The 27,707-nt window shown below is 41.4% G+C and overlaps 1 protein-coding gene across 4 annotated transcripts in view; it reads left to right on the top strand.

Moving 5' to 3' along the window:
- The first annotated feature begins 667 nt into the window (after window positions 1–667).
- Window positions 668–27,707, top strand: part of CDC42BPB (CDC42 binding protein kinase beta) — a 133,527-nt gene continuing 106,487 nt past the window's right edge. For all 4 annotated transcript variants that reach the window (XR_011532839.1, XR_011532838.1, XM_070593335.1 and 1 more), the window contains exon 1: window positions 668–1,383. Coding sequence is in view for 2 of the 4 variants with exons in the window: in XM_070593335.1 (XP_070449436.1) it covers window positions 1,209–1,383 (175 nt within the window). In the remaining 2 variants the exon portion in view is untranslated. The remainder of the gene's footprint in view (window positions 1,384–27,707) is intronic.

The following is a 27,707-nucleotide window of genomic DNA, read 5'->3' as shown; positions in this document are numbered from 1 at the left end:
GCAAGTGGTGACTCGCTAGGCAGACGGAGCCTGGAGGCTGACAGCCGGCGGCTTCTACTAAACTGCCGCCCCCAGGCGTTCATTTGCGGGGAGCGGTAAGCAGGACAGTGGAATCTGACGCGGCCACTGAGCGGGCTGCACGGATTCGCCGGCGCTGGGTGGCCCGCTGGGTCGCCCTCTCCAGCAGCCCTCAGCCCTGTCCCGGCCTCAGCCTCCCGTCCGTCCAGTCAGAGGTGGGCCCGCGTTTTCGAAGGCCGCTCCGAACTCGGACAAGCCCCGGTTTTAAAACAGTCCGTCACGCCGCCGAGGCCGGCAAAGCTCCGCCTCCGGGGCGGCTCTCGACGCCCACCTCGGCTCGTCGGCCCCGAGGTCTCAGGCAGGCAAGGGCCCGCGGCAGCTGCTCCGAGCCCCGGGGCCCCTTTCAGGAGCGGGGATGTGCGCGCGGACCAGCGCGGGCAGCGCACCCAGATGCCCGGTCTAAGAAGCGCTCGCGCACGCCGCCCGGGCGCCCTCTGCGCACGCGCGGGCTCGCAATCTCGGCGGCGCACTGGCTCCTCGCTCGCCCCACCCCTCCAGGCCCCGCCCCCGCCGGGCGTCGCTCCCCTCCGACCCCGCCCGCCCCGGCCTTCCCAGCATCCCGGTCTCCCTACGGCAAGCGGCGAGGTCCGATCCCGCCGGGAGCCTGGAGCCGGGAGCGCGGGGGCGGGGCGGCGCGCTGAGGTCAGCGCGGCGGCGGCCGGCCCCGCGGTGGTTGGTTGCGCCCGCGCTGGCCGCGCCCTGGTTGGCTGCGGGCCGCGGGGCTGGGCCGCCGGGTCGGGGCTGGGGTCGGGGCTCGGGCGCCGGCCGGGCTTGCGCAGCGCTCGACTCCGCGCCGCTCCAGGTCGGCGGCGGGCGGTGGACGGCGGGGAGGGCGCGGCCGCGGGCGGGGCTGAGGGGCGCGCGGCGGGGGCGAACGAGGGCGGGCCGCGCCAGGCGGGGAGGGCGGCGGCGCCGAGGGGAGGAGACCGGCCCATGGACCCGCGGGGCCCGGCGCCCCAGACGCTGCGCCGCCGGGACCGAGCCCAAGATGTCGGCCTAGGCCCGGGCGCGACGAAGCGGACGAGGCGCTGCCGGGGCTCGCGGCCGCCGGGCCCCCGAGGGCTGGCCCTGACAGACTAGCCAAGCGGGCGGCGAGAGGCCGGCGCGTTCGGAGCGGGCCGCGCGGCACCATGTCGGCCAAGGTGCGGCTCAAGAAGCTGGAGCAGCTGCTCCTGGACGGGCCCTGGCGCAACGAGAGCGCCCTGAGCGTGGAGACGCTGCTCGACGTGCTCGTCTGCCTGTACACCGAGTGCAGCCACTCGGCCCTGCGCCGCGACAAGTATGTGGCCGAGTTCCTCGAGTGGGGTAAGTGCGCGCGGGGCGCGGGCCTGACCCTCAGCCCCTCCGACTCCCGCCCGGGCTTGCCGTCCTCCCCACCCTGCCCTTTTCTCCTCCTCCTTCCTGCCCTCAGGCCGCCGCTCATCCCGCCTAGTCACTGCTCCCAGACCCGCCGCCCCATCCCTCTCCGGCTGCTCCTTGCGCCCTCGTCCCTTCGAGGCTCTTGGTCCCTCCCTGCCCTCCTCCTCGGCCCTGGCATATCCGCGTTCGCTCGTCCCGCCCCCTCATCCTGCCCCTTGGAGCCACATCCTCCGTTCCCACCCCCCCCCCCCCCGCGCCGGGCCATCGCCCCGGCCGCTTCCTAGATCCACCCTCCGAGTCTGGATATCATTTCCTGCAGCGCTCCCTGGGATATCCGCCCCCGCCCCCACCCCCGCACCTCGCTTTGGGGTCCAGAGTCGGCGCGAGTTCCTTCCCCCCTACACGCTCTGCTGGCTTGTGGGGGCAGCCGCGTGTGCTTTTTGCGTCTACCTCCCCCACCGCCCCATGGCCCCCCGTCTTGGTGCATCTCCTGGGAGCCCAGCTCTAACGGCCCCTCCTAGGTGACAGGCTGTCTACAACACCGTTACGTCCAGGATCTGAACACCTCCCTCACTGTAGCACCTCCAAGGGAATTTTAAGATTAAGAGCCTTGTTTTGAATGTGCCATGCAAAAGCAAATTGATTGTTTTTCAGTGTGATTGTCCCAGACCCATGTAACGTTTAGGGAGGAGCTGGAGCTGTCACTATATGGAAGTCCCTTAAAAACTTTCTTCATCTGATGTTTGCATGCCTTCTCTAGTTAATTCAAAGACCTGTAACACTATAATCATTGATCAACTAACTTATGTTTTATTAGGACAAAAATTTGATTAAGCCATTTAATGATCATTAGAATCCTGAGGACAGCTGCAAGTGTAAAGTGAAACCGTCTTACTTTCTCTCCCCCTAACACGGGCATGCTGTCAAGACCCTCAGACTCACCTAAAATGACTAAATAGGAAGATGTAATGCTTATGTTCAGGGTTCAGGCCAAACCTATGAAAATTTTACTCTCAGGTCATTTGTGTCGTTAGACTAGGACTGTGCAGTTTGAACCAGTAATTTCTAATATTTGGGGCTGATAAAGTTGATATTTACATGAAGAAACCAATGTATTACATAGTGAGGCCTCCTACTATGCCACAATGATAACTAGAATTTGGAATTTTGTTTACAGAGTAAAACTTAAATTGTGATATTCTCTAGAGGGCTTCTGTCTTTTGCTCTTTAGTGAGATGTTAACACACGTCTTGTGAGACCAGCAGTAGAAGGAGCCCCAGAGCCCCAGGACAGCCTGTTGTGCTTTATTTTGCACGGGAGCACCATTCCTGGTTACATGTAGTATCAGTAAAATAAGAGTCTTGGCTTTCTAGGGTCCTTTATTAACGACATGATTTCCGAGTGAGTAATTAACTCACTTCACAGTTGCTTTGAAAACGAGGTCTTTGGTGCCTGTTACACCCCAGCCTTCTGGATGTTGTATTTGCCATTCCTTTCTGAGCATTTGATCTTGAAATCCAGACAGTTCCACCATCAGGTTCAACTCGGTGCTCAGTATGTGAGTAAAAGCGTGATGCTGGAGGAAGCAGAGGGAAGGTTGGGTTAGCTGGTAAGATATGGTCCAGCCTGGGAACTGCGCAGCGCCTCAGCAGGGGTTAGTCTGAAGGCTGCGCCCTCTGTGGACCAGTGGTCCTTGTGTAGCCCCCTCACCACCAGACAGTACCAGCCACTCTGAACTGGTGGGTTTCAATGGAGGAAGTTCTCAGCATGTGTAGAGGTCTTGTTTTATGAGATTTGACCTTTCCATATCTGAACAGAAGCTGGGTGCTATAATATAGAAATATTTTGAAAATTGGATTTTGGCTCTTTGGAAATTATCATTACAAATAAATTATGTTATCCTAAGAACTCAGTTTGCTTAGAAGTGTCAACTTTAAATTGCAGAGAAAAATGGACTTAAATTTAAGATAGCATTTTAATTATTAACGTAGTTTAGAAGTAGTATTTGATCTCATGTGTGTTAACCTATGCACCATTGTAACTCTACAGTGGTGTGTTACTAGTTAAGATATGTGTGCAATCATTATTTAGTGTTATTTGGAATGCCTAGTTATTGTTATTGGAAGACAAAGAATGCAAATGGAATTGTTTGTGGAGCGTTATTAGGTCCCCTGACTTTCAAGTGGAGTTTCTTCTGCTCAGGAAAACTGCCCGGGAAACATATATATAGGCTATCAGCCTGTGGACTGTTGAGTTTTTGGATTCACTCTCTGCATGGTTTGAAACCTCTGAAGTATTTATTGCGTCCTGTCATGCAGAGGGCCAGCCTCTCCCCACCTTCCAAATCTTACTAGGTGTCTAATGACAGCTGTGTAGAATTCTTGAAACTTAATGAAGAAAAATGCCTGATTCAGTTCAGATTTTGAGACTTATTGGGGACTCTTTGATGAAATTTGCAAAGTATAGGTAATAAAACTTTTAAGTTTTAAAAGAAGGCTGTTTCTGGGGCGAGCCTGGTGGCATAGTGGTTAAGTTCATGTGCTCTGCTTTGGTGGCTCAGGGTTTGCAGGTTTTGATCCCAGGTGCAGACCTAGTACTGCTCATCAGGCCATGCTGTGGCAGTGTCCCACATAAAATAGAGGAAGGTCAGCACAGATGTTAGCTGAGTGACAGTCTTCCTCACCAAAAAAAAAAAAGGAAAGAAAGAAAGAAAAGACTGTTTCTCGCCCTTATTTTCTTATTTTCACTTGGTTGGATGGGACAAGAGTCATCCTAGCCTTCATTGTAAGTTTTTGTCTTTAATTTTCCCTTGATTATGTTTATAGTTTGATTGGTTTCCTCTGTGAAATCCCAGACCTTAATTAAAAGTTGGAAATCTCCTGCTTTGCATGTGTATTTCTCTAAGCTATTTTTTAATGCAAATTTGATACCATTTGAAGCAGAGCATATGAAACTCTTTGAAATTTCTGCAAGTAAACAGCAACAAGTATGGACAACTAAATGAGGTGAAGTTGTTGTCTTTCACCTTTCATAAAAATACTTGTACGTGTTTTAAATATTTTTTTCATGGTTTAAATATAATGGCTGGTGTTACATTTGGACGGAGCTGATGTTTGCACTCCCAGCTTGTTGACATTGGATAGACCAGTGGCCCTCTGCTCTGGCCCGGCATGGCCTGCAGACCAGTTGGCAGGGCTCATGCTCGCTGCTGGTGTAGGCGTGCCTCCTGGAGGCAGACCTGAGTGTGGGCTTCCTGAGTCCCAGTCCGGGCCATCGTCTCTCATGACGCATATTTCCTCTGTAAGGAATAGAATTAGTCTTTCTAGCCCTCTGATTAATTTCCTCATTTGTGATTTTTTTCTTAGGAATGTAGCAGTACCTTCTCAGAGTTCTCTTTCATCCATGTGAATTCCTGTAACTTTCAGCATGGGGATGCTGGCCCTAGGTGTGAGTGGGATGACTACCAAATTTAATAATTTCAGGCTTAACTGTTCTTGCCAAACATCGCAGATACATTTTAATCCTAATGGTTTGTCCAGATAGAATGTTCGCATAACATGGGAAGACTTTTTTAAATAACAGATTTAAGAAACAAGGCCTTCTGAATAATAAGCTCTAAATTGTAGGGAAATATTGAAATTGCATAATAAAATTAGGTTAACATAATTTAGATTTGTAAATAGTTATCTGAAATCCATAGTAATACTGACTACATGGCATGTGACGGGACAGTTGAAACCATTAAACATTAACAAGCCAGTCTTACCTTTTCTCTCCTAAAACCTGCTCCATTGACTATTGGCCTTTGAAGTGAACAGCAGTGTCTGTGTTAAATCTAGACTTTCAATAAATGAAATTGGAGTGAAGTGTTCACAGTTGAAAATCTGTATGAGCTACCTGAAAAAGTTTGTGACGTACAGTGGATTGCTGTTTAAGCAAAATACTTGGATGTACGTAAGGTGAAAAAACCCCAAATACGGCAGAGTTGACAGGCAGCTCCTCTTGCCTTTGCTCTGCCTCATCTGCAGAGCCTGATGCCCTTAGAAATCTGTGTGCACTGATGTCAGTGATGCTAGATAAACATGTGAGCCAACAGGACTGTTAATTCCAAACTATATTAAGTGCAGCAAAACTATTGAATGCTTTTCTTGGTAAAGAGGCAAAAAATATTTTTGAGATTAATAAAGTAAAAGGATCTTGCTGGAGGAGACCAAATATACATTTTTACCCTTTTTTTGTCAAAAAGATAAAGGATATTTTGAAAGAATTTAAAAAACCACACAAAAACCCTGTAATCACACTACCCTAACCCCCATCACATAACTCCTTTTAGTCACTGTCCCGAGTTTAAGTTTGATTCTCGGATTTTTAGAATATCCCAGAATGACACTATGTTAAGGTTATGTTAACTTTGTGGGAAGCTCACACAATGCTCTCCACCTAATGAAAATGAATGAGAGGAAAATACACTTTCCTTATGTTTAAAATCACAAGTATTTTGACAGTGTAGACTATATATGGACTTACAATCTACTGGAGAAACAACTTCTGTAAAACAAACCAACAAAAATAGGTACTATGCCATAGAGGTCCCACTTTATGATTTTAAACAATCTGTGTTGTGTATTCGGTTTTTGGTCAGTTTTATTGACTGGTAGATAGCTGGCAACAAAATTGTTTTTAGATTAAAATTTTGCAAAAAGGATCAATTATATGGTAGGAGACTTTGGATTTTGTTACCCTTAGGAAAGAATTAGAAATTCAAAGAGAAATTTGAATTGAATCATAAATTTCAGTCAAATTCTATCCTTGTATGGGAGCTTCTTTCAAGACATATGGAACTTATTTTTCTAAGGTGACTCCTACTGTTGTTGGGATGATGATGATTCCTCTAGCCTCCAAAATCAGTCTTGGGTTTGCAAACTGTTAGGAATTTGAGAGATCACATGATTTGCCCTCCACCCCCATCCCCACTCTCCCCTGGGTAAACCAGGCTCTGGACATTTTGCTAGATCATTTCTGAGCAAGCAACCCTCTAGCCAGGGCTTCTCTCCTTCACTGGACCGTATGTAGTCAACCTTGGGCCATCTTGCTGGCACCTGCTTTGAAGTATCTGTTTTATTTTAGCCTTTTCTTTCCATTCCTGTTATCACTGGCATAGCCAAAGCTCTCAAACCTGCAGACCTAAATAAATGTCTTTCTCACTTGAAGATTTAAACACCACTGCCAGATCAGCCTTAACACTGCTTTTCATTTTATCAGTCCGCCTTTCAAAAACTTCTTCAATGACTTCATATTCTGTTGTCTTCAATAAATCAGATCTGAAATCCATGGTCTAGTGTTAGAATTTAAAGTTGACCTTACACATCTAATCTTAGTTTTAGAAGTCAAGATTAACAGCATTTCTGACCATAGCCTATGGGGTGATTTTCTTTAAATATAATTTTACCTTTATTAAAGTAGTTCGTTTACTTAGTTTGAGAAGTCAAGCAGTACTGCAGAGTTGTAATGCACAACAGTCATCCCTCTACCTGCCTGCCCCACTCCGGGTTCTAACTTCCATAAGCAACCACTTTTAACCCCTCTGTTTCTACTTAGAATCATCTGTCTTAGGATCACATTCAGCTGCCACTAACAGAGAACCAAATAGCAGTGAATTAAACAAGATGAAGGTCATTTCTCTCTCATGTGAAATTGGAATGTCAGCAGTCTAGGGCTAGTAAACAGCTCATTCCAAGAAGTTTTCAGGGACCTGGGCCCCTTCCTGCTCTGTCTACTCCTGATGGTGGCCATCCCATCCACATTCCAGGCAGCAGGGGGAAGATGTTATATTACTATGGAAGAGGGGAAGAATCTTGGATATTGGTGGTTATTTATTTAGCAATTCCTGCCTCAAATTTCGTGTTTCTATATAGTGCACTTGTACTGTTCATTTCTGATTTTTGTATTTTAGACGTTATCTGTTGACTTCTTACCGCAGAAGAGAAGGCTATAGAACTTTTACATCTTTTCTTCCCCGCCCCCAACTGCCCAAAACACACACCCCCAGTTCTCTCCTTTTTTCCAAATATGGTTATGTAATAATTTTTGTTTAAATTGTTATTCAGTGTTTATGTTGTTAATCATTCAGTAAATATCTTAGCTAAGCCACATAGGATGTAGTTAATTCCCTGTCTTTAAGACAGGGAATTATTTTTGTGTTTTTATTGGAGTGCGTTATTTTTTCTTTCCTTTAGCTTGGATGCAAACTTACAGCCGTGAGTTGAGTCCCATGTTTTAAATAGAACACCTCAGGCCAGTCAGACTCCTCGAGTAATCTAACGTTTTCATCCCTTGCAGGGCCTTTGATTTGCCTCTTGAGTCGGGGCCGTTTGTTCTCTGGGCGTGTTGCTTAGTAGTCATCCTGGGGTTTCTCGTCATTCCTTATGGGAATTCTTTTTGCTTCTCTCTTCTGTTGAATTCCCCTTTCTGAATTCCATGTCTTTCTCCTTTTGGTGGAGTGTATCTTATAGCCGCTTCCTGACAAAGAATTTGTCAGAGATAATCTTTTTGAGACCTAGCCTGTCTGGAAATCTCATTTCTTCCCTCACAGTTGAATGACAGTTTGCCTTGGTATTGAATGCCAGGTTAGAAATCATTTTTTCTCAGAAGTTTGAAAGCTTTACTCCATTGGTGTCTACCCTCCATTGTTGGTAATGAGGAGCCTGCGACCATTGTGATCTCCAAGATTTTGTGTGACTTAGTTTATCTCTGGGAGCTTTCAGGTTCTTCTGTTTATCCCTGCTGTTTCTTGGTGGGTCTTTTTGGTGGGGACACTTGGGTCCTTCAGCTCTGGGAAGCTTTTCTGTATTGTTTCTGGATAATCTCTTCTCGGATTTCTCTGTTCTGTTCTTCTTGATCTCCTATTATTCAGGTGTTGGATCTTCTGCTTATTTCCTTTTCTCCTACTTTTTTCCATTTACTTATCTTTTTGTTCTTATTTTTCTGGGAGAGGTCCTTGACTTTATCTTCTGGTTCTTACATTGAATTTTTATTTCTGACATTATATCTTTCATTTCTAAGTGTTTTTTCTTCTCAGCATCCTTTTTATAACATCGTGTTTTTGTTTCATGAAGGCAGTACATTTTTTTAAGCATTTCATTTTGCTTATTAATTTTTTATTGATTTATGTGCACACATTTGTTATATAGACATTTTCTTTTGTTTCCTGTTTTGTCTCTCTTTTTTCTAAGTCCGTTTCTCCTCTTTCCCACTTTGGTTTTTGCTTCGACATCAGAAGCCTTTCTCCAAATGTCTGGCAGTTATTGGCTGTCTTTTTGTAATTATTAGTAGGCTGATTGGAAACTCCCTGTGTGCGTGGACAAACTTTAAATGTTGAGTCTCACCATTAGGAAATAGGACAGGGACCTTGTCAATTTGAGGGACACGCCAGAAGTTGCTAAAGTGATTCTCTGGGACCTGTTTCCCCAGAGAGGGGTTTCTAGTCTCCTGCCTGGGTGGTGGGGAATAGTGTGGTATATGCCTAGCTGCCAGCTTTCTGGCGAGGTGGGGCAAGGTGCAGGAGAGCTGATGGGCTGGGGGTGGAGGTGGGAGGAGATCTGGGGTGTAACTGCTTCTCCTGTAGACTTGAAGCCAGTCCTGTTTTCTGTCTGTCACCCTTGAGGCCTTCGGAGAATCTGGTGCTGCTGATGATTCCTGAGTTGCCTTTCCCCTACTGCACATGCAGTTAACCTACAGGTTTTTGCTAAATTGGATATTAAATAAATTAAATATCACTTGTCCATTTGTTTTTCCTACTGTGCCCAATTATGCTGACATTTCTAGTCTGCTGTCATCTCCTGTCATTCATTCAGCAAGTCTCTTTTAAGGACTTAAGACGTGCCAGCACTGCAGTGGTGAACAAAACAAAATTCCTCTTCTCCCACAGCTCTCCTGTTATCCTTGAGGCTAAATGCCCTTGTATTCGTATGCCATCATCTTCTTAAGGCTTCCAGATGACACAGAGGTAACGCGGGTGTTCTCTACACTGTAGTTACCTTAAAGGCACCCTTGTTTCCACCTCCGTATGAAGTCAGAGTGTAGAGTTACCATTTTCTTTGATTTGGATGTATTGCCCCTTCTATTCTTATACTTACTCATTTATCAGAAAGCTTCCCCCTAAGGAGAAACGGGAGTAAGGGAGGGCAAGTTTTTCTCTAGTACTGCACAGCTCTGGAAGAGAGAGAAGGGAGAAAGTATGGAAGAAGGGGAAATTACATGACGGGTGTGTTGAAAGCAGAAAAAATGGGTGCCTGGGAAGTGTCTGCTTTGTCAGGTGGCTGGAGAGCGGCCCTCCAGGGTGGGTATGGGTTGAAGCAGGGCTGTGCCTGGGGAGCTGTGCATCATGGAGAGGTTTGTGATTGGGGGTTTGTGACTGAGGGACTGTGTGTATAAACTTTGTGTCTCTTGACATGGAACTGATCTTTTTAACTCCAAAGCTTTTGGTATGTAGGAAGAAAGCACCAATTGAAAATAAAGAGCAGAATAAGAAATGTTCTTGCCCTTCATAATTTTCCGAAAACGTAAGTAACAGACAGAAATAGAATCCAAAGGTAAATAGACCTCCCTTACCATGACACCCAAATAACATTTTAAGGTTGTTGCTCTGTTGTCCTTGACCCTTGTTCATGTGTAGGACTTGAATTGAAATCATTGAATTTCTCTCATTTTGTTTAAAAAATTTAAATCAAGGGGCTGAATTTATTTTTTTAGCTTATATGGTATTTTAAACTTGAAATAGCATTTGCATTCATTCTTCACTTTTGGGAAGATGTTGATTTCATAATTAATGTGTATGCAGCAATCCTTGAAAAATAATTTTGCAGCTGTGTCACAAATGGATTTATTTCTTTTTTAACCTTAAATATTTGAAATCAGGTTGCTGAAAAGTTTTTAAGTGGATTAACAAATCAACTTGCTGATGTACCTTTAAAATGAATCTGGGAAAATGTTGATGAAGCACTGCTTTCAAGTGTTTAGCATATATTGTCTAACTAGCAGCAAAGTGGGAAATTATTGGGAATGCTCTATTTCTCATTTCTCCCGTTAATTAAGGTATCAGAATGGCATTTATATTAGACTGTATTAGGACAAGAAATGTTTCTCAAAACATCAGGCATTATTTTGCTTTTATGTAACCAAGGTGATAAGCCTAGATATATTTCCTTCTCCAAATATTTAATTATTTTTCTTAAAAGCAAGATTTATGTTTAAGAAGTTTTGATAATTCTTGTGCAATAACATGTTAAGGGGGTTATTGAACAAGAATCGATGTCAGTCAGCAATATGAGAGAAACTTGAATTACACAGCTAATTCTAAACTAAATAAAATAAACTGATTAGGTTTATTATAGTGGAAAAGAAAGGTTTCTCTGCTATTTACAACTACCAGATGATTTCTTTTCTTTCTTTTTTTGGAGGGTAGCAGGTTTATTGAGCTATAGTCCACAAACAATTTACCTGTTTAAATTGTACAATCCAGTAGTTTTAGTATATTCATAGAGATGTGCAACCGTCTCCACTATTTAATTCCAGAACATTTTCATCACCTCAAACAGAAACCCTGTATCTTTTAGCTTTCACCCCCAACTCCCTGCTTCCCCCCCCAGTCCTAAGCAACCACTAATCTGGTGTCATTATATAGTTGCCTATTCTGGACATTTTCTATAAATGGAATCATATAATAGGTGGTCTTTTGTGACTGGATTCTTTTCACTTAGCATGATGTTTTCAAGGTTCTACCTGTATTTCATTTCTTTTTATTCCAAATAACATTTTGTTTTATGGATAGTCCACATTTTGTTTATCCATTCATCAGTTGATGGACATTTGGGTTTCTACCTTTTGACTATTATGAATAATGCTACTATGAACATTAATGTACAAGTTTTTGTATGGACATGTGCTTTTTTTTAAAATAAAAGATTCTTTTTTTTTTTTTTTAAGATTGGCACCTGTGCTAACATCTGTTGCCAGTTTTTTTTTCTTCTTCTACCCAAAGCCCCCAAGTACATAGTTTTATATTCTAGTTGCAGGTCCTACTAGTTGAACTATGTGGGATGCTGCCTCAGTGTGGCCTGATGAGCAGTGCTAGGTCTGCACCCAGGATCCAAACCAGCAAAACCCTGGGCCAATGAAGCAGAGTGCACAGACTTAACCACTCAACCATGGGGCCGGCCTCTGGACATGTTTTCATTTCTCTTGGGTGTATACCTGGGAGTGGAGTTGTTGGTCATTCAGAAACTCTGCTTAGCATTTTGAGAAACTGTTAGATTATTTTCCATAGTGACTATACCAGTTTACATTCTCATCAGCAGCATATCAGGGTTCCAATTTCTCCACATCCTTGCCTACACTTATTATTTGTCGTTTTTATTCTAGCTATCCTAGTGGGTGTGAAGTAGTATCTTGTGGTTTTGATTGGCTTTTCCCTAAAGACTAATGATGTTGAGCATCTTTTCTTGTGTTTATTGGCTATTTGTATATCTTCTTTGGAGAAATAAATGTCTCTTCAGGTCTTTTGCCCATTTTTAAATTGTGTTGCTTGTCTTTTTGTTTTTGAGTTATAAGAGTTCTTTATATATTTGAATACGAATCCTTCATCAGATGTATGACTTACAAATATTTTCTCCTATACTATGGGTTATCATTTCACTTTCTTGATGGTTTCCTTTGAAGCACAAAAGTTTTTACTTTTGCTGAAGTCCAATTTAACTTTTCTTTTGTTGCTTTTTGTGTCATATCTAAGAATCCATTGCCAAATCCACAGTCACAAAGATTTATACTTACGTTTTCTTCTAAGAGTTTAATAGTTTTCGCTCTTACATTTAGGTCTTTGATCCATTTTGAGTCAGTTTTTGTATATTGTGTGAGATGGGGGTCTGTATCCATTCTTTTACTTGTGAGTGTCCTCTTTTCCCAGCACCATTTGTTGAAGAAACTATTTTTTCCCCATTGAGTAGTCTTGGCATCCTTATTACAATCAATTGACCATAAATGTATGGGTTTATTTCTGGGCTCTCAGTTTTGTTCTGTTGATATATATGCCTATCCTTATGCCAGTACCATACTATCTTGATTACCGTTGCTTTGTAATAAGTTTTGAATTCAGGAAGTGTAAGTCCTCCAACTCTTCTTTTTCAAGATTATTTTGGCTATTCTGGGTTACTTGAATTTTCATATGAGTTTTAGGATCAGCTTGTCATTTCTATAAAGAAGCCATCTGGGATTCTGATAGGGATTGCATTGAATCTGTAGATCAATTTGTGGGGTATTGCCATCTTAACAATGTTGAGTCTTCCTCCCCATGAACACAATATGTCTTTCCGTGTATTTAGATATTTTAAATTAAAAAATATATATTTTGTAGTTTTCAGAGTTTAACCTGTTAGTTTTTACTTTTTTATTGGTGGTAAGTATATATGACAAAATCTGTCATTTTAACTTCTTAAAGTGGATTCCTTAGGATTTTTATATATAAATCATGTCACTTGCAAATAGAGAGAGTTTTGCTCTTTTTCAATTTGTATGTTGTTTCTTTTTGTTGCCTAATTGTCCTGGCTAGAATCCAATACAATGTGGAATAAAAGTGTCGAGAGTGGACCTTCTTGTCTTATTCCTAATCTTAGGGAGACAGCATCCAAGTCTTTCACCATTAAGTATGCTGTTAGCTGTGAGTTTTCATAGATGCTCTTTATCAGGTTAAGAAAGTTACTTCTATTCCTAGTTTGTTGAGTGTTTTTGTCATAAAAGGGTTTTGGATTTTGTCAACTGCTTTTTCTGTCTGTTGAGATAACTATGTGGCTTTTGTTTCTTATTCTATTGATATGGTGTGTTATGTTAATTGATTTTTGTATGTTGAACCAACCTTACATTCCTGGGATAAATCTCACTTGGTCGTGGTGTACAATTCTTTTTCTGTGTTGCTGGATTTGGTTTGCTAGTACTTTGTTGAGGATTTTTGCATCTATATTCATAAGTGATATTACTCTGTGTTGTTTTTTTTCCTTTTATGTCTTTATCTGGTTTTGGTATCAGGCTAACTTTGGCCTTATAGAATGAGTTAGGAAGTGTTCTCTTTTCTATTTTTTTGAGAGTTTGTGAAAAATTAGTATTAATTCTCTAAATACTTGATAGAATTCAGCTGTGAAGGCATCTGAGCTTTTCTTTGTGGTTAGTTTTTTCCTTACTAATTCAATCTCTGTGCTTGTTGTAGATTTTCTCTTTCTCCTTGAGTCAATTTTGTAGTTTTTCTCTTTTTAGGAATTTGTCCATTTCATCTAGGTTAATTTGTTGGCATATAGTTGTTCATAGTATTTCTTAATAATCTTGTTATAAGATCTGCAGTAATGTCCCCTCTTTCATTTCAGTTCTAGCAATTTGAGTCTCTTTTTTCCTTGACCAACCTTAAAAATAGTTAAAATGGCAAATTTTATATTTTTCTCACAATAAAAAAGTAATGGCAAGTAAAAGTAATTGAGATCCATCCATGTTGTTGAGTGTAATTGCCCTTAGTTGTTTCTTGTTGCTGTGTAGTGGTCCACTGTATTCACGTACCACAGTTTATCCATTCGCTCTGGATGGACATCTGCGTAGTCCAGTTTTGGGCTATTAATGAAGAGTACTACTACCTGAAATTGCTTTTGTTGTTAAAATTCTTCAGAGAGAATTAATGATTTCTCTGAATCAAGAACATCTACCATATCATTAGTCAGTTTTTCTTGAAAAATTCCTCTCCGGACACTTCTTGAGTTAGTCTTCCTTAACTTCAAATTCTGTAGTAGTTTGTGGAGGGTGGTCACAGATTCTCCAAATCACAGTTCTTTGTGATTTAGGATTCCCCTCCATACCTGGTATTAAAAATATCAGAACATAAATCACAGAAATTACATTAAGCCAGTACTATTTTTATTTTAAATAGTTTTAGTTATAAAAATAATGTGTGCTCATGATTTGATAAATTTAAACAATACGGAAGAAGTATGCCATAGAAAGTAAAGGTCTTTTTCCCCCTAGTTGTGTTATGTTCTTTTACTTTTCAAATTTGAGAGCATATTCTAGACTTTCTGTTAAAATTGGATATCGATTTGGAAGACTTTTTAATGTCAAAATACATTTCTATTCATAGTCACTTTAAGATTTTCATGAGAAATTAATGTTGAAATATTATTGCATATATCAAGAGGATTGTGATTTTTGTCTTTGATAGACTATTAATTATTATTATTTATATTAATGTATATAATGCTATTGAATTATTCATGCATTCTCATGGTAAAGCACACTTAGCCATGGCGTTTTATTCTCTATCTGCACAGTTGAGCCTGTTGTATTCATGTTTTGTTAATTTGTAATTTATATTCCCAATTGAAGGATAGTCTGTAGTTAGTCTGTGGTTTTAACTTTTGTATGTTATCTTTGGAATATATTGGTATCAGGATTATAGAGTTTGATGAAAAATTGTGAAGCTTCCAGTCTTGTGTTCAAGAATATTTTACAGGGTGAAGTTTTATAGTATTTATGTACAAAACTGAATACAGTGAATACAGTGTCCTTTAGTGGGGGATGGTCTTAGACAACTTTCAAACTTAGTATTCTGTTGGATTTTCTGTCTTTTGGTTGATTTATAATTAACATTCTCTAAGAAACACGACTTTATCAGTAATTTCTGGTTTATTAACATGGAATTGTATATAAAATAATTAATTTCCTTTATAGTTGTGGCTACGTTTTTAAATTATTTTCACTCAAATTAATTAGGGAAATTATCAATTTTATGTTGTCAAAATTTATAGCATTTATGTTCTGTGATATAATGAAGTCTCCCCTTTTTTTGTCTAAGTTGGTTTTAAGAATTGGAAACTAATAAATAGCATTTTTATGACTATGGTTGCATAACTGTTACTCACTGTAAGACCAAGTCACTGGACCCAGAGAGACGGCGCCAGTCCTGTGCCTTGAGCAGGAGCGTCATCAGGTTTCAGTACTGAAGAGCTCCTTTTACTTTCTTCCTGACTTCCTCTGCTGCTTCTGGCTCACATTCAGCTGCTACTATTTATGTCCACATCACTCTTTCTTGGACTGTTTTTTTGATGATTTGCTAGAGTCTTTTCATGGCAGGGGGATGTGTATCTGTTACACATATTCACATGTATATGTCTGTATTTATAAACTTATTCCCCCATATAGGGATCAAAGGTGATAATCTTCCAAGTTATTGAATGTCTAAAAATGTCTCATTGTGCCCTCATTTTACTGATAGTTTGACCAAGTATGGAATTCTAGGGTGGTAATACCTCCTTCTTGAAGAAGACATTGGTTCATGGTCATGATGGGCTGGTGGGTAGTAGGTGAATATAAGTTCCTGTTTTTCTAAGGATAACTAATTAGAATTTTTTTAAAGTTTTCTTCTCCTGATTTGTCTGTTTCCTCAGGGTCAGTTCTTTGTTCACCTTAAAATTTTTCTTTCTAATGATTTATTCCTTCAAAGACAAGTAGTCCTTGGATGTCCATTTATCATGGATTATTTAGAAGACCTCCCTAAAGTTAATCTAGAATTACTGGTTGTCCTATTGAATGGTGGGATTTTTGAGTACTGCTAGATCCTCAGTTGACCAAATTTTATATTTTTTCTTCCTCAGTAATATTTTCATAACAATTGGTTTATAATATAAATACAACTTCATTTAATTTTAAGAATAAACACTTTAAAAATCCATCCATTCTCAGTTAATATCCGCTTCACGGCACCACCTACATCCTTTTCTGGGGAAATGGTCTATTTCCCTGCCACGGTAATTCTTGTTGTTGATTGTATTGCAAGTTTAATGCTGCTTAAAATATTGCATTTATTATCTGAGGAAAATAGTCTCCAGTAAAATGAACTTTACGTGTTTTTTTAAAATAAAGTTTGGAGAAATTTAACTGATGTTTTTCATTTTCCCTAAAGTGTTGTCCAGCCCCACGTTGGAAAGGGAGTCTTTAGGTAAACATTTAGCAATGAGAGTATTGAGATAGTCCTTTGAAAATAGAGTTCAAAGTACTCCTGCCCTGGTATTAATCAGGTTCATGTTATTTATCTGTTATGCTGAATACTGAAACCATTAGTCGTGTCAGCTTTGCACAGTTTGTACAGAATTTTTGGCAGCTCATAAAACTGTTTTATGAGCCAGAAGGAATGCCAGCAATAAAACAAACAAACTCATAACAAATAAACTGGGCATGTAGCTGATTTTCATGCCTGGATATGTGTCCATTGAGGAAAACTTTGCGGTTTATGGCAAGAGCTTGTAGCAGTATGGATTCAGTCTTCCTGGTTTGAGTATTTGTGAAAGGAAACTCACTTTTCAAAAATTTGTAGCCTAGTATAGACCATGTCGTGCCTTCAGCTGTCCTCCATTTAGATATAATGAAGTAGTAGATGACCTCATATATGAAAATGTCATTGTTCCTTTTTTTGAGTGGCTTGAATTTTCCTATGTTGATATTCTTTATTTTTGTAACCAATATTAATAAAAGTGATAGCATTTGATAATATTTCCTACTCCAAATTTTTAATATTTTTTGTAGGAAATTTCAAACACCTTAAAAAATGGAATAACAAGCCCCCGTTCCAATCACCCAGCCCCAACAGTTGTCAGATCATGGTCAGTCAGTCTTCATTTTTATCCAACCTATGCCCACAAAGGATTATTTTGAAGCAAATCTGTCATCTCATTTATAAGTATTTCTATATATACCTCAAGAAGATGGGGCTTTCTTACAAAATATAGCCATAATAACATTACGACATTGAAAAAATAACAGTAATTTCTCAGTACTGTTAAATACTCAGTCATGGTTTAAATTTCCTCTTGTTTTCAGTCGATTTGTTCTATAGGAGCCATAGTAAAGTCTGCACATGGCATGTAGATTGTATATCTCTTTAATTCTCTTTTAATCTATAGGCTCCCTCTCCCTCCTTTTCCCCTCATTTTCAATTTATTTGTCGAAGGAACCAGGCCATTTGTTCTGTCCTGCTTGTATAATTTTAATTATTTCTATTGTTTTCTTAGCTGGACAAATTTGGCCTTTGACAAATCATTCCTATACTATTGGCTTAATATTTTTTGTGGGAAATAGAACTATTTGGGGATTAAGTTGTATAAAACATTAAATATTATTTCATTTGAAATGTAATTTTTTTAAACCATTGTGAGGTATGTTTTCCATCAGTACTTGACTTGGCTTAAGATCCTGAGTGTGGGCTGGGTGCTGGGTTGGCTGTGCCTGGGGTCTGTGGTTAATGTTCCTGGCAGTAATGCCAAGGCTTGCTGGGGGAGGCCAGTTCTTGCCTCCGTTCCTGTCGGCCCCTGAGCATGGCAGTGAGGACTGCCTTTCCTCCCCAAGCTCCTGCGTCTGATTCCCCTCCTCTGTGTGCCCCTTCCCCAGGCCCCCCATCAGGCATCTTAAATGAACGCTGTGAAGATTTAGAGTTGATTACTGTTTAGCTAAAATCCTTCTCTTTTCCCCATACTTCACATTGGCTTGATCAGCTTTTTCTTATGACTTTCTTAAAACTCTTTATATTAGGGAAATTAGCGCCTTTTCTATACTCTATGTTTCTGATAGTTTCTCTTAGTTTGCCTTTTGTTGGCACTTGCTAGCTTTGTGTTCTGAGTTTATTAGTACAGGTTGAAGTGTAGGATGCTGGGGCCTGAGCTCTCCGATGCTGTCCCCTTCCTAACTGGATGTCCCCTGCCCCCCTTTTTGTGCTGGATGGCCGGTAGGCTAGTTTCTCTCACCAGCTTCTTCCAACAGCCAGTGAGTGCTGCCTGCTACGGCAATGGAGAAAATGCTGCATGGCCCACAGTTCAGAGTGGCTTCCTCTGTCTGGGGGAAATGAAAAAGGCCTTGCTGAGGTGACATGGTCACATTTGATCTGGTCAGAGAGTAGGATGGAAGTTTGCTGGATGAAGGGGGAGGGCAGAGTGGACAACATGGCCCAAAGGCCTGAAGGAGGGAGAGCTGGAAGTGACTGGACAGTGGTGGGAAGTTCAGTGGAGGTTATTAGGGTGGGAGTGGGAGGACCCGAAGCTGGGAAAGGAGATCAGGGCCGGATTAAGGAGTGAGAGCAATCCTCAGAGGGTAGAAGCAATCTGGGAAACAGAAGGAGATGGAGACAACTATGTAACCTGAAAGGCACTTGCTGCCTCATTGCCACACGTGTGGCAGCTAAGCAGCCTCCATGTCTCACTCCAAATACCATCAGATATTTTCTGAATGATTCTTGGGGTTATGGAGAAGGAGGTTTTATTACACATCACTGCACAAAACTTCAAACACAGTCCCCTATAGCCAGTTCTGTCTCCTCAAAGACATGTGGTAGCTGTTCCCTCTGTACCCACGCTGGCCTTCCTAGTCACCTTCTCACATCTTAGTTTAACACCCCTCCCCCGCCTTTGTCAGGCCCACTTACTCAGCGGGGGCCTTTCCATGGTGGTGTTCACCGGGGGACATGTGCTAAGGCCTCCTGCTCTGACTGGCTTTGTCTGAGAGCAGGCCCTGGAATTCTGGGGCACTGTATGCATAGGATGGAGGGCTGGATAAGCCCTTCTGGTGGCAGGTAAAGCCAGGGGCATGCTGGAGAGATGACAATGGACAGGCCTGCCTGCCAACCCTAGGGCTTTGGGTTTCATGATGGGAAACTTGGGTCAGACTGGACTGCCTGGTGTGCCTCTTCCCCACGCTGCCACTGAGCCCCTCAGCATCTTCTCTGTGTTGGTCAGGTGCTCACCAAAGGGTTGCCAGCGTATCAACCTTCCTAAGACACTCCTCATCTCGCTGAAAGTCGCTGCAGAGCCCACAGAGGTTCAGAAGCAGGGCCTTTGGTTTTCAGTGTGTCTCGATTTGTGAGAACTGTTCTAATAGGGAAGTCGTGCTAACTCTCAGTATTCTCTTCTTAAACTGGGGTGGGCTTGTGTCAGAGCAGGATGAGACCACAAGGCCAGTTAGGAGGTTGTGAGTGTTGTCTGCACTGGAGGAAGTGATGGCTCCGAGTGGGGATGGGGAGGATGAGAAACCGGATCTCAGACATGTCCTGAGACAGAGCAGAGCGGGGCAAGGAGAAGTGAAAGACAAGTGAGTGTTGCCTCTCCAGTCGTTTGTGTCAGAAACGCTCACCTGCTCTAAATGCACAGGGAAGCTGACTTTATCACTGTTGGCTGGTTTATGTGCTTGTTCAGCCTGGATGACTAACAGCTTGGAGAGAAACGCTGGCCTTGTAGTATTTCTCTTATAACATGAGGCAAGTCTCATATATGACATAGTAGATGTTCACTGGAGACACTTTGAAATTGACATTAGTGAGGACTCTAAAATGTGATCTGAAGCTTTTTGGTTTTTTAGTTGAACTTAAGAAAAATCGCTTTATACTTGTCTGAGTCTGAGAGCGATGCTATACTGTCCGGTACCTTCAGCTCTTACTTTTTTACTTAAATACAGCTCTAAAAATTTGAAGAGGTTGGGCAGTGTACCTGCAAATAAGGCCAAACAAAGGCTGTGCTTTTGAAGTCTTAGTCTCCTGCCCAGAGAGCATTAAGGGAAAGACCTAAGTGTGGGAGTGTGTAAACAGTTAATTTACTCAAAATCACGAGACAGTCTGGAAGAGTGTGATTTTTGTGATCAAACAACAGTTGTAATATAAATCTTTCATTTTTACTGAAGGATTTGTTTAAGGAGAATTCCGTTTTGACAGCTCTTTTAGCATGCACATGCAGACTTCACAGAGCTAGGTGTCCTTTTTTGAAATGTTAAACATTTGCCAACCTTTCAATAAAATTTTATTGATTTGTGGAAAGCTCTTGTCATGCGCCTTGTTTTTAGTGTGTCATCTCTAGCCATGTAGTGGGAAGAGGACAGGCTTACCAATGGTCAGATGAAACCAGAGTAACGCTTTAAAAAAATCTTGGATAAAACAGCTTCATTCCAGGGCTGGCCCTGTGGCATAGTGATTAAGTTCTGCATGCTCTGCTTCGGAGGCCCGGGTTCACAGGTTCAGATCCCAGGCATGGACATATACCACTTGTCAGCCATGCTTTGGCGGTGACCCACATATCAGGTGGAGGAAGATTGGCACAAATGTTAGTTCAGGGCTAATCTTCCTCAAGGAAAAAAAAAGGGGGGGGGGAAGATTGGCAACAGATGTTGGCTCAGGGCTAATCTTCCTCAGGAAAAAACCTACTTCCTTCCTTCTTATTTATTCATTAACTTATTTTGTGGATGGTGAGCAAAAGATAAAAGATGAAGGAGGACGTTTACCCCCCCTTGTCTGCTTAGTGTCTGGATTATTTTCCTTTGTGTTTCATTTCCTTTATGTTGATCCTTTTGTATTACTGAAAAAATAGCAAGCACAGAGGGTTTTCTTATTTAAAAGCAGGACCTCAGAAATGCGTGGGATCACTTGGATAGTGTGACATACCATTTCGTGTGGATAGTGTGCATCCAGTCTGGATACATTTAGTTGACAGTGTTCAAATAAATAGCATTGAAAATGAGTGAAGCCGTTTATGTCACATCTAAAATATTTTTGCTCCTCAAACAGCCTTATAAGCCTCTTTAAAAAAAAAACCAAAAAGCTAGATTCTTCTTTACCTTCATACACATTTTGATAAGGCACTGTTTTTACTTTAAACTCACTGGCTAGTGTGAAGGCTTTGAAAATGTGCCTGGAGTACCCGGAAGCGCTGACCACTTTGAGGCTGAAGTGGGTGACAGCTGGTCAAAGGTAATAGCTGGCCGTCCTTCAGGGGGAGAGGCCACTGCTTCTCATTTCTCATTTTTGCAAGGAAAGTGAGTGCATCACTCTTGGGGCAGCTGGCTTAGTTCTTTTCTCTGGTTCAGAAGCAATAGCTTTGAAAGCCAGTTAAATACTGGAATTGCTGAATGGGTTGCTATTGCCATTGTGAATATTCTTTTCATTCTCATATTCGGGTCCGGCCATTGGGCGCTGCAGTCTAGCATTTCTTTGTAGCCTCAGGTGTTTGGCATAGGATTGGGTTCTAGAAGATGTTTATAGTTTTGGTAGAAAGTTTTTTTCCTTCCAGAGACGTTTGTCATGCAAAAATACAGTCACTAACTACAGTAAAAGCTTGAGTGAATTTTGAATAAGAGAGGATTGGCCATAAAAGGCCTCCTTTATCCCTTTTTTTTTTTTTATGTCATAGTATTCCTTGTATATTGACCATCCAATTCAGGGCGATTGCCAGGTAGCACTTGGATTATTCAATATTTGGCTCTGGGCAATTATTATGAACATTGATGAAAATGGTTTCTATACAGAAGGTTTAGGAGCTTAAATAGGATTCTTCTGGTATCAGGATGTGTGCTAGATTTTTTAAAAAAATCCCTGGCATAAATTTTTTCTAGTATTTTCCAGGTGAATGAGTTTAAAAATAAATAATCCTGTTAAACTAAGAATTCCATGTACTTGCATTCAGATAAAATACATACATATTGTGTATATTACTTAGTATCCTTATGGCTGGCCAGGGAGTGGCCCTTTGCTAAGTGCTGGTGAAAGAAAGTAATGAAACATGTGGGTGGAAGGACTGGAGCAGCTGGCAGGCAGCACTCTGGTAGCTGTTCCCAGGCAAGGCTCCTGGCAACAAAGGAGAGAAGGCTGGTGTCCCAGGAGAGCACCAGAGGTGTGGGATGAGGGACTGGGTGCTGAGCATGGGCTGACACCAGAGGCTGCCCACCCTGCAGTTTCTGTGGAAAAAGGAATTAGGATGATGAGAGAGCAGTGAGTCCTCCTGTGATGAATGTATGATCACAACATGATTATAACGGCTCTGCGTGCTGTTACAGTGAGCATTGTGCTCGTGGTTTTACATCCAGTGTCTCATTTAACCGTCCTGAAAACCCTCAATCCTGACATTCTTCCTAGTTTACTGATGAGGAAACCAGAGCTCAGATCAAGTATTTGCGATGCCATGGGTGACTAAGTCTAACTCTAGTGGCTGCTCTCAGCCGTGTCTTTTGCTTCATTTCAACAGTTTTCTTTAAATATCCTTAAAACCTTTAGAAAAAAATGAATGAATGAATGAATGAATCATGTACCCAAGCAGGCTCTGTTGTGAACCCTTCTTGCTGCCCTTCCCCCAGTAGGAGGCGCTGTGGTGACCAGTATTACAGATTAGTTGTGCTTGTTTTTTTTAAGTGTACAATTCAGTGATTTTTAGTCTTTTCACAGAGTTGTGCAACCATCACCATATCTCATTCTAGAACATTTTCACCACCGCTAAAAGAAACCCTACACCCATTAATAGTCACTCCCCGTTCTCCCCCTTCCCCAGGCCCCTGGCAACCACTAATCTACTTTCTGTCTCAATGGATTTACCTATTCTGGACATTTCATATAAATGAATCATAAAATATGTGGTGTTTTGTGACTGACTTCTTTCACTTAGCATAATGTTTGTAAGATTCATCCGTGTTGTACCATGTAACAGTATTTCCTTTTTATTGCTTAATATTCCATTGGATGGATATATACCACATTTTGTTTATTTATTCATCAGTTGATAGACATTTGGGTTGTTTCTGGTTTTTGGCTACTATGAATAATGCTGCTATGAACGCTTGTGTACAAGTGTTTGTGTAGACGTAGACATAGGTTTTTATTTCTGTTGAGTATATACCTAGGAGTGGAATTGCTGCGTTGTGTGGTAACTCTATGTTTAGCATTTTGAGGAACTACTGGACTGTTTTCCAAAGTGACTGCATCGTTTTACAATCCCAGTAGCAGTGTGTGAGGGTTTCTGTTTCTCTGTCTCCTCGCCGACAGTTGTTATTGTCTGTCTCTTTTATTCTAGCCATCCTAGTGGGTGTGAAGTGGTAACTCGTTGTGGTTTTCATTGTCATTTCCCTGATGGCTAGTGATACTGAGCATCTTTTCATGTGTTTATTAGCCATTTGTATATCTTCTTTGGAAAAATATCTGTTCATATCCTTTGCCCATTTTTTAATTGGATTGTCTTTTTATTAGTGAGTTGTAAGTTTTTTTTGTATATTTTGGACACAAGTCCCTTATATATGAATTTGCACATATTTGCAAATTTAAACATATTTTTTTCCCATTCTGTGGCTTGTCATTTCACTTTCATAGTGGTGTCCTTTGAAGTCCAAACATTTTTAGTTTCGGTGAAATCCAATTTATTTTTTAAGTTTTTCTCACTTGTGCTTTTGGTTTCATGTATAAGAATCCATTGCCTAATCCACGGTGGCAAAGATTTATATACCCATGTTTTCTTTTAAGAGTTTTATAGTTTTGGCTCTTACTTTTAGGTCTTTGATCCATTTTGAGTTAAATTTTGTATATGGTATGAGGTAGAGGTTCATATTTATTGTTTTGCATGTGGTTGTCCAGTTGTCCCAGCACCATTTGTTGAAGAGACGGTTCTTTCCCTCTTGCATTATCTTACCGCTGTGTCTGTTTTGAGCCTCCTGCAGTAGAGTCATGCAGTGTTTTGTGTCTGGTTTCTCTAGCTTTGCACTGTGTCCTTGAGGTTCATCAGTGTTGTGTGTAGCAGTTGTTCATTCTTTTTTGTTGATGTGATGTGTTCCACTGCATGAATCCTACAGATCATCCATTCCCCTGTTAGTGAACATTTGGGTTGTCACTGGTTTTTGACAGTTATGAATAAAGCTGCTATGAACATCTTGTATCTTTTTGGTAGATATAACTGGGTCATAGGGTACACATATGTTAGTTTAAGAGATACAAATGAGAGAATGGAAGGGTGATAAATATTCTGTTTAGAGGAGAGTGAAAGAATTGTTTGTTTGGCTTACTAGTTTTCAAAGAATTTGAATTATACAATTCACCTTTAACTAAAATGGCTATCATTGATTCTTAGTTCCTCAGAAGATGTACTAATCATGAAATTAGAACAGCTGTGATTTTACTGTACAGAAAGACACCAGACTTTTCTTAATTCACAGCAGTGGCACACAACAAATTTTGATAATATGCTGCCTACTAGATGATTAAGTTAAGAACAACAACAAAAATAAGTGGAGTTAATTTTTTCCTCTGGTTTTTAAAATTGAAAATTTTTAATGTTATAAGAAATATGAAAAATCGCGTATGTGAGAAAGAAAGATAAATAACAAGGGAATAAAAATACAAAGCATTCATATGAACTTGGGCTTTATGTTTTCTCAGTTTGCTTATTTATCAAAAGTGGATAATGCCATCTATCCTGCAGGTTTTAGAGATTATTATATGACATCCCTGATACATATGTGGATGTTCAGAAAGTGCTAGCTGCCGTTAGCAGTGGAGTGGATTTAGTATTTTATCAGATACTTCGGGAGGAAGACCGAGTAAAAGACAAATTTAAAGCATTAAGTCGAGATCCTATTTTCTCATGTTTCTTAAATAGGACTTTGTCACTAGTTTGAATTAATCATAATTCATATTTGGATATTATTTGGTTGCTAAAAATTCTGCCAAATTACTGATTACTGAAATTAAGTTGCCTTCCTTTGAATGTGTTAATTTGCTCATGCTTTGCAAACTGCTTACTTTGTTTTACTTTTCCTATGCCCTTCTTAGGTGCAGTTTCCATTTAGGTTGCATTTTGTCACTGTCTTTTGATATAAGCCCTGTGACTAGTATCTTCTAGAAATGTGCTAGCAAAGCTCAGACTCGAGGGTTGGGGAACCAGGAAGCCTAAGTTAGGACTTACTCTGTTAGAGGACTCTAGTGGCTAGAGCTTCAGAGCTCCTTTTTGTCCTTCAGTCTCCATGAAACAGGCATGGTAGAGGGGCATTCTGGGAGGAAGACCTGGAGACAGTTCCCTTCCTTGCTGTTGCCCACGTCCTCCTTCCTGCCCTAGCAGGTCACAGCCCAGCTGTAGGTGTGTGGGAGCGCATTCCCATGTCTAGTTAGGATGGCCCTGGCTTTGTGCTGGGAGGGGGTGAGGACTTCATCCTTGATTTCTCATCCTGCTGCAGCATAGCAGCCAGGCTTGTTGTTGTGTTCCTCTTCCTGGTGGAGGCCAAGCACTCCAAAGGCGTCCCCATCGCAGTGCAGGGAACTGCCCCGCTAATCTGTGGGGCGTCATCTGTAACCACAGAGTGCCCAGCACTGTGGGCTGCTTTTTGCCTTTAAAGTAACTAAATAGAATGCTAAGGGTAAAATTGGTCAGTTACTAAGATTCCTAGATACCTAGTTAACAAAGTAAGATTTGCAATTACAAAACCATCTTTGGGGTAGCTGTGATACTGTATTGCTGAACTAGCAAAAAGCCACACATACATACTCTGTTATCCTAGAGTGTCTTAAATACCTCGGTTTGGCATGCTGTGAAATCTGTATTACCAAAATATATGTATATAATCCTGGTAGTTGACTTGCTGAAGCAGTATGTATGTTTATAAATATATTTTCTTCATCAAAATTAAAGTTTTTACTCAAAATTCAGTAGAGAAAGATTAGGAAAAACTGAATTAAAAACCAGTGAGTAAAATCATTAAATTCTACCCCCCCCTCCAAAAAAAAAGTCATAAGAAGCTAGTATGGGCACATGTGATAGGAGCCTGAAGCAGGTGAGTGAGCCCATCCAGGGAGACACCCCCCAGTGACTGCGCATAGTCTTAAAAGTATTGAGTGCCATTAATGTTCATTTTAAGGAAATGGCTGTATTCTGCAGATTGCTTGTTGAAGCTTGGGACATTTATTTTGTAACCCTAGAAGTATGGTTTCTTGTTAGCATCTAAACCAGTGAAAATGAACTTTTTGTTGATAATCTCTGTGATGGTGGTAAACTCACACACATCCCCATACCTGTGCTCAGTTGGGTTAGTTGATCAATGTGATGTAAGCACAGATTTGGATTGGATCAACTTTACCTCCTTTCCAAGGTCAGCGGCTTGGTTTTTTTTTACCAAAACATTTGGTGAAAATTATTTCAAGCATCTAATCCATGCATTTTTTTTTTTTTTTTTAGCAGCAGAACTCTTCAGAGTTGTCTGTTGTCATTATCTCCACTCCTTCTTCTCCCATTCTCAAACTCACTGTAATCAGACTTTTGTCCCCTACCACTCCCTCAAAACTTCTGCTTTTGTCAAGGCCACCTATGGCCTCCACATGGCAAAAGTCAGTATTTAATTCTCAGTCTTACCCTCCTTCAGGACAGAAGTCCTTGGTCTCCTGCGCATTGTGCTGTTTGCTCTTCCAAGCTCCTGGCTGGTTCCTGGTCTTCTCCCCAGCCTCCTAGTATTGAAGCTCCCCAGGAGTCAGTCCTTGATCCCTGTGTCTTGATCCATCCTCTGTGCTAACTCCCCAGGTGATCTCATCCGGGCTTATGATTTTTGATGCCAGCTGTATACCAAGTACCCACATTCACAGCTCCAGCCCAGGTTGCCATCTTGAGTCCAGCCTTGGGTTTCCAGCTGCCTCCTGTGACTGCTGGACCCATGCTAGCTCACCCCGCAGTCTGTTGCAACCCTGCCTTCCCTCTTTCACTTGTTGACAACTCCATCCTCCCAGTTGCTTAGGCCAACACCTTTGATAATTCTCACATTGTATGTCCAGTCCAGCAGGAAATCCTGTTGGCGCCACCTTCAAAATATAATGAGAATCTGACTGTTCTCACCACCTCCATGGCTTCTGTCTGGTCCACCGTGACTGTGTAAACTGTAACTATCCTCTCTGCCCCCACCACATTCCCAATTTCCCTGCTTTTTTCTTTTATCCAAAGGATTTACTATTTTTTATGATCTACTTGTTCCTTATATATGTTGTTTCCTTTCTGTTACTCCACTGAAATGTAAGCTCCATGAAGGTGGGAATTTTTGTTTGTTCACAGGTCTATCCCTACTGCCTAGAATAGTTCCTGGAAAATAGTAATGTTTAATAAATATTTGTTTAATTGATTCTGATATATTTTAGAACCTTGTAAATAAAGCCTTTTGGGTCCTTATTGATTAGGTGGTAGTCGTTATTGTATCAGTGACAAGCATTTTTATACAGTATTGTAACTTACGAAATGCTTTCACACATTATCTCATTTAATTGTTTATTCAGCCAACACAAACTTCTGTGAGCATATCATACCTCTGTACAAATAAATCCTTGGGTTCCTTGCTGTGGCCTCTCAAAGGAGGTAAAGATGCTCTGCCTGTGTTGATGGTGGCCTGTCCCACTCTTAGCCACCTCTCTCTCTCTATCCCTACATGTCATTGAT

Source organism: Equus przewalskii, chromosome 25, assembly GCF_037783145.1.
Source record: "Equus przewalskii isolate Varuska chromosome 25, EquPr2, whole genome shotgun sequence".
NCBI classification, from domain to species: domain Eukaryota; kingdom Metazoa; phylum Chordata; class Mammalia; order Perissodactyla; family Equidae; genus Equus; species Equus przewalskii.
Note: the sequence above shows the minus strand (reverse complement) of the source record. Positions and strands in the feature narration are given on the sequence as shown.